This window comes from Triticum urartu, chromosome 6 (genome assembly GCF_003073215.2).
Source record: "Triticum urartu cultivar G1812 chromosome 6, Tu2.1, whole genome shotgun sequence".
NCBI lineage: Eukaryota > Viridiplantae > Streptophyta > Magnoliopsida > Poales > Poaceae > Triticum > Triticum urartu.
The window spans coordinates 423,375,142-423,382,357 of NC_053027.1; the positions used below are offsets into that span (position 1 = coordinate 423,375,142).

At 48.1% G+C, this 7,216-nt stretch overlaps 1 protein-coding gene across 2 annotated transcripts; it reads right to left on the bottom strand.

Moving 5' to 3' along the window:
* Positions 1-1,532: 1,532 nt before the first annotated feature.
* Positions 1,533-4,868, bottom strand: LOC125513924 (ELMO domain-containing protein A-like). 2 transcript variants are annotated; one of them, XM_048679137.1, is made up of 9 exons: positions 4,476-4,864; positions 4,282-4,391; positions 3,877-3,945; positions 3,456-3,571; positions 3,296-3,350; positions 2,741-2,861; positions 2,573-2,620; positions 2,169-2,263; positions 1,533-1,971 (listed from the first exon to the last, which is right to left on the bottom strand). In XM_048679137.1, exons 1-9 carry the CDS (start codon positions 4,567-4,569, stop codon positions 1,870-1,872), a joined length of 810 nt encoding a protein of 269 aa, XP_048535094.1. In that variant the 5' UTR covers positions 4,570-4,864; the 3' UTR covers positions 1,533-1,869. The 2 variants fall into 2 exon arrangements, with proteins under 2 accessions (XP_048535094.1, XP_048535093.1); XM_048679136.1 differs by having other exon boundaries at positions 4,282-4,868.
* Positions 4,869-7,216: the final 2,348 nt, after the last annotated feature.

The following is a 7,216-nucleotide window of genomic DNA, read 5'->3' on the forward strand; positions in this document are numbered from 1 at the left end:
TGAAAAGACGCCATGTGTTTTTATGTGTCCCCAGTGCCTTTTTATGTGTTTGCGAGCTGTAAGACCTTTATGATGATACTTTCTGAATTTTTAATAAAAGGGCCACATGCATCATCATGATGCAGAGGCCATGGGCTTATCTCCATTTCCAAAAAAAATATGAAAAGATGTCATGTGTTTTTATGTGTCCCTAGTGCCCGCCGCTTTGGTGGCCTTGTAGAAAATCTTGACGTCTTCTCTTATCAGTCCAGCAAGTGCAGTCGGCGTCAGCTCCTTCTGCTCAAAGACCCTACGGTTTCTTTCTTTCCACAGGTTCCACACTATGTAAGCAGCGAGTGTGATTTCATCTTTGTTCTTGTCCTTGGTTCCATCACATGTGCATAGCCGAGACCACCACTCTCCAATGGAGGTTGTCGAGGAGGCCAACATGCCCATCATGTCGTCAGGTTGCTGGAACTGGAGCCAAACCTCTTCCGCAAAGCAGCAGGCCAGGGTGATGTGTTCGGCCGTCTAATTTCTGTTTTGCAGCAACAACCATAAGTAGAATTTAACTTTTCCTTTCATCTTGCCCCTCCACACTTGGGCCAGCCCAGGCTTGTTTATCCTTGCCACAAAGTGGGTGTCATAAGCAGAGACGGCAGAGTATTTTCGATTAGCAATCAGGTTCCAGAGGATCTTGTCTTTGCTGTCCGTGAGCTGGATCGATTGAAGTTCCTCCCAAAGCCGGACGAACTGATTGAGCTGCCCTTCCGTTGTCATTCTCTGTAACCCAAGCATCCATCTTCCATTGTGGAGCGCCTCTCTAACCGACATCTTCTTGAATCTGGCCAGTTGGTATAGTTCAGGATACATAAGACATGAGGCCTCCCCGTTTAGCCATCGGTCCCTCCAGAACGCCGCAATGTTGCCGTCTCCCAACTAAATCGACGCGCAGCTCGTAAACAACTGCTTATCCATCTCATCACAAGGCGTCGGCGATCCCTTCCATGGCCTATCCTCATCTTCCCATCGAAACCATTCCCACCTAAGACGGAGAACACGGCTGAAGCAGTCAATGTTTTTGACCCCTAGCCCACCACATCTTATTGGGGAGCAAACTTGCTTCCAGTTGCGACCTCCCAAACAAAGTTTCTTCTAAACTTATCCACCTTCTTAATAAACCACTTATCCGGGGCAAAGGCTGTCAAGAAGTAAGCTGCCGTTGCCGTGACCACCGAGTTGATGTACACTAATCTTCCTCTCCTATTAAGCATTCTGCCTTTCCTCAACGAAATTTTTCCGGCCATTTTATCAATCAGCGGTTGAATCTCAACTCTCTTTGGTTTTCGAATCCCAAGGGGCAATCCCAAGTATTGGCAGGGAAGAGAGCCTTGCACAATCCCAGCATCGACCAACAACTGTTGAAAATCCCTGTCATGGAAAGCAATGAAGAAAACATCGGATCTGTATCAGCTGGAGACTAGCAACAACAGCTATGGTAGTTGCTGCGCACTCAGATTAGCTTTCACAAGAGGCTCCTGGTTACAAGGACAGAGACAAGGACTACATTCCGTGGTATTATGGGCAATAACCAAACTTTAACAGCACACACACACACACACACACACACACACACACACACACCCTACAAATACTCTGCCCTCCTGGTAGTTGGTCGGATACTGGAGTCACCCTACGTGACATGCTGGCCAAGAAAACCCTACTATGTAAATACATGAGAGCCCGGGTTATCAGAGTACCTAAAACGCAACAAGATACAGGGGCATCTACATCTTGGAATTCTCTCGCTGTATAAGGACACTGGCTGCATCGTTCAGCGATTCAAGCCTCGCGGCGACATGTAAGCCATGTTAAGGTTTCAGTTACTAGCTAGCAGGCTAGAAGCTTGTACGATGGCATATCCTCAACCCGCTGAATATCTTCAATCAACAGCTCCCTTTCTAGCTGCCGTCGTGTGGATTTCATGACTGTCTGCAATTTTAGTAGTGTAATCAGGTCAGGAAGGACTCTTAAGTTCGAATACATGAAGCTGTTCAAAAAGTGTTAAGGTTAAGGGCCTGTCTGGAACAGTGGCATTTCTTGGTGAAGTGTCGGTATTTGTTCCAAACAGGCCCTGATAGGGGAGAAATATTCCTGGTTGCAAGAATTTGGGTAGAACGGCATCATACATTGAAGTCCATGTAAGTAGCATGCATGTCAAGCCATTGCTGATCCATCAGCTTGAAGGTTATGCAGTACAGGATATCAAAGGCTCGATCATTTTCTGAATTACAAAAATAAATAAATGAGAAATCAGCATCAGGAGTATTAGTAGTATGTGGTGTCTACTTTTAAGAAGTACTATAACTAAAAAGTATGATATGCTGGCTTTGGGCCATAAAGGAGAATTCAGAGAACACTCCTTATCAATTTAATAATGAAAAATTATCGGTAAGTGGTAAGAACTGTTAATGCACTTGTAGTCATCACAAGCATATATTGTTCAGCTGCCGTGGAAAAAACCTAATCGTAAGCAGCTCTTGTAGATTCTCAACTGCTCTCCATAAAAGGAAAGAGGAAAGAAAGACTGTACCTGAAAGTAGCTTTAGGAAAACAGCTCCCAACAATGACCTTGGTTTGACTGCAGAGGAAACAAAGATCAAGTGTCAGTTCAACATGAAAATGGATACTCCACATTTCACTGCAGGAACTAGTATTATCTGGTAAACAATGATAAGCACAAAACTTTTGGCAACAAAACCTGCTTGTAGATCAAGCATCTGAATGAGCATGAATGTAATATTTACACCAGCTACCGCAAATGGATACTCCCAAATTGCACGGTCACCATTCTGCTTACGAAGAAGTTCCTGAAAAGATTTCTGTATAGGGCATGCATTGCTTAGTGTGATGACCATAAAAAGAAAAAAAATAAGGGTACGAGATTACTGTTTCAGTGTCATATTGAGCAACATTAAAGGTAAAACTGGACTATTTCTGCATTTTATTCTGTAAGGTGTACCTTGGATTCGCTTTATTTAGTCTACTGGATACACTTTACATTTTCTTCTTTACTTTTCTACATTAAGGCAATTATCAGAGGAATACTACATGCCCTACATCCAGTAAGAGCAAACAGTGCCACATTTCATATTTAGCACTGCAGCATTGCAAAGCCATCTATATTATGCCTATTGTGTTCAAACATAAGTGTTAACTGCTAAAGAGTGAAGACTTTGTCAGAACTTCATCCTGTAAACAGTGACTAAATGAATCATAGGATACACATATCCTTGGAATTGACAACTACACTCACCGGATAGTTCCTGGCGAAGAACAATAAATTCTCCAAGGAGATGAAGCCTCCACCTCTGTAATGCAAACACGGCAAAAAATCATACATCTCAAGTTCTGTAGTTTAGCGACAGAATACTGACATGGAGCGTAGTAACTGGAATGAATGATAAATACAATACCTAAAATCCGTGGATGGATCTTTCCCTTGCCAGCCCATCTCTTTCCATTGTTCCGATATTAGGCCCCTAAGCTCAGTTCCAGGAAAGGAGGCGCACCAAAGGGCCTTCAGTTCTTCCTGATAGAGCGAAAAATGAGGTCACGGCTTAATAAATAGTTCCAATTTATGAAGGGTCATTTTGTATTGAAGCTTGCAAGATATAGTGCGCCCCCACTTCATAAAGAAACAATATGGACTACCAGAACTACCTAACTTAGTAACTAACTCCACTTTCAAGAGTCATCTTGTACCAAGAGATTAGTTGAGGAAATTTGGCAAAAGTGGCACTCGCCCACTTCTGAACAGAACAATATGGAATATAAGTACTCAACTACGATCCATGTATGAACAGTTCGGTGGCAATATCAAGAAAACGCAGGTACCTGATGCTCTATGTTTGAACTATCATACTGAATTTCTATCCGGTTCTGTAACCTCAGTAGGCTCTCTTCCTGGAACAGGCAAGGCAAAAGGCAAAGATATTACTTCCATGGAAAACTTTAATATCCTGTGGTTAACACGAGAAACGCACAAAATTAGTCGAGAAAAACTGAAGTGTGTTCAAAGTAGCATGAAAGCCAGTTAGTTGCACTGCAGTATGTAAGCATAAAAGTGCATAAAGCAATGCGAGATCCGGGTGTGGGTTAGCAAACACGAGATGAGCTTCGGGGACGCTAAGCCAAAAAATTACAAGCTCGCGATCGTTCTCCAAATTCTGGCGCAACATTGACACCAGAGAGGCAAACCTGGGGATCAAATGGCTGAAGGGGGAGCTAAGCTATGTTCACCTGAACGGGAGTCAAATCGAAGGAAAGGCGGGCGTCGCTGTCCCTACTCTGCACACAGACGCAGGAGAGCCCCCTCCCTATCCACGCCGTCGAGCCGGTCACGACCTCCGCTGCAGCAGCGCACGCGAACACTCGAAGCGTAAGGTAAGCATCCATTGGCGAAGAGGAGACAGAGAAGTCGGAGAAGGGCCAACCTGAGGACGAGTGATGGAACGCGACGGCGCCGGCCGCGCGGTCGGAGCCGGCGAGCCGCCGGACGGCGACGAAGGAGCCGGCGTTGGTGTCCATGCCCGCCTCGCCCCTTGGCGCCGGCGTCTCTGCCACCTCTACCTCCCGCTACTCGGAGCGATCCGCGCGACGGCGGGGGTCCATGCGCCGGCCGGAGCTCGAGTCTCGGCGGCGGGATCGCGCGAGCGGATCCCAAGTAGGCGGGAGAGGAAAAGGAGGGAAGGGGGCCGGATTGGCGAGGCTTCGCGGCGGTCTCTTCCGTCCGTTGGTTAGTTGGTTGGCTCGGCTGTGCTGCCTGCCTCTTTCTCTTTCTGGTTGGGGGCGCTCCGCTGCTGCTGCGCTGGTGAACTGCTGGTGGTGGCAGCGATGCTGCAAATAAATGAATAATCCATCCCAGCGTGCCATGCTTCTCTTTGATTCGCTCCTTTTTTTTCTATGATCTGATTCGGGGTATTTGTGTTTGAATAGTACTGAGTATTTTTTTAAGGGCGTATAAACAGGATGCTTTTGTAGATGCAAATCTTTATGTTATTCGTCCGTTTGGGTCGGCCGACCGCCCGGCGTCCGTCCTATTTTTGATATGGGTCGGCAGCGCGTCCAACGCGTCGATCCATATGTGCCGGCGTGGCCGGCTGGCCGCTCAATTTTGCATTGATTTGCATTTAACATATTGTCAAATGAAAATGTTTTACAAGCAAAATAGTTTGACCGCCCAAATAAATAGTATAGTTTCATAAGCCAAATACAAATAAAAATGTTTCACATAGTTTTGCAAACGAATAAAAGAAGATACATCTATTGGTTGTCAACATGAACCCACATATGCTCAACCAAATCATTTTGCAGTTGCACGTGAGTTTCCCAATCACGCATGTCTTCATGAAATTGAGTGAAGTGCTCAAATGTTGCCGCTACTCCATGTTCAGGCACAACATTCTCACCCTGAACTAAAAGCCTTGATCGTACAGACGTTCCGGGCGCTCGTCTTCTACGATCATATTGTGCATGATCACACAAGCAGTCATCACCTCCCACAGTTTCTACTTGCTCCAAATATTAGCAGGATACTGAACGATGCCCCATCGAGATTGCAAAACACTAAAGGCACGCTCGACATCCTTCCTAGCATTTCTTGCTCTTGGGCAAATCTTTTATTTTTCTCTCCAACAGGGTTGGGTATTGTCTTGACAATAGTGGTCCACTGAGGATAGATACTGTCACCCAGATGGTACCCTTTGTCGTAGTTGTGGCCGTTGACAGTAAAGTTCACCGGTGGGTTGTTGCCTTCGGCAAGCCTAGCAAACACCGGCGAGCGCTGAAGCACGATGATATCATTGTGTGATCCAGCCATGCCAAAGAAAGAGTGCTAGATTCAGAGATCTTGAGACGCCACAGCCTCTAGTATGACAGTGCAAGCCCTGACATGTCCCTTATACTGCCCTTGCCAAGCAGAAGGGCAGTTCTTCCACTCCCAGTGCATGCAGTCTATACTGCCAAGCATCCTCGGGAAGCCCCTGCTAGCATTCATCGCCAACAAACGGGCTATATCTTCAGTTGTCGGCTCTCTCAAGTACTCAGGGCCAAACACAGCAATAACAGTCTTGCAGAACTTATACAGGGACTCTAGGCATGTAGACTCACTCATACAGACGTACTCGTCAATGAGATCACCGGGCACTCCGTATGCAAGCATTCGGATGGCGGCAGTGCATTTCTGATAAGAGGAGAAACCAATCTTGCCGACGGCATCCTCTTTGCACTCGAAGTAGTCATCATAGCCGACCACTCCCTCTCTAATACGCTTGAAAACATGCCTACTCATACGGAAACGGTGGCGGAATTTATGATGTTTGAACAACAGGTTTGTTGTATCAAAGTAGTCCTTCCAGAGAAGGAAATGCCCGCTCTCTCGGTTGCGATTCAACGCCGGAAGGTGGCCCGGAATGGAGCCACGGAACAACGGCCGCTGGCTGTTGAGGCGGTGATGGACCAACACGGCAGCCAATATCTCCTCCTCGTCGTCGGACGACGAATCGTCGGAGTCGCAAAGGAAATTGTGAAAAAGGAACTCGTCGGCGGAGTCCATTTTGTACCTTGGCAAACTGTCAAACAGCTTGTGGGCGTTGAAGAAGGAGACGGCCGGCGAGGGCAGTCGTGGCGCCCATAGACCAGCTAGCTGCCCTGCCGGCGTCCGACGAGTGTGACGGCATCCGACGAGCATGCCGGTCGGATGTGGCAGGGGCGGCGAGGCGGCTTCTTGGTCGCGGGCAGTTGTGCAGTGGGGGGAAGCGACGGTGGGAAGCAGTTTGCTCCCTGGCGGCAAAACGGCGACAGAGGGCGACGGGAGGGAGCGGCGGCGTTGTTGGGCGGATGTGGAGGCGGCGGCAGCTGGAAGAGTCGCCGGCAAAAATGGGTGGCGGCGTCGGCGACGGAGGAGGCGGGCGAGGGTTGCTTGTTGGCCGAGGGGTGAGAGGGGAGGCCAATGTGCCACAGACCAACGGGCCCGGGGACAGGAGCAGGTGAGCGCGCGCGTCCGTCGCGTGTCCGGCCGACGCAAATCCGGCTCAAAATGGGCCGGGAATGGGTCACCCGCGGACGAAAAACGGACGTGCGTCCATTTCGGTCGGCGCGTTGGGCCGCTTTTTGTGTCCGCACCGACCCAAACAGACGGCCGCAGACAAAATGGGTCGCCCCATTGGAGTTACTC

Coding starts and splice junctions, on each gene's coding strand:
- LOC125513924 (XM_048679136.1), bottom strand. CDS start 4,569: ATGGACACCAACGCCGGCTCCTTCGTCGCCGTCCGGCGGCTCGCCGGC. Junction 3,572..3,876: donor GTTCAAACATAGAGCATCAG/GTACCTGCGTTT, acceptor TCGCTCTATCAG/GAAGAACTGAAGGCCCTTTG. Junction 2,862..3,295: donor TCTTCGCCAGGAACTATCCG/GTGAGTGTAGTT, acceptor TGCCCTATACAG/AAATCTTTTCAGGAACTTCT.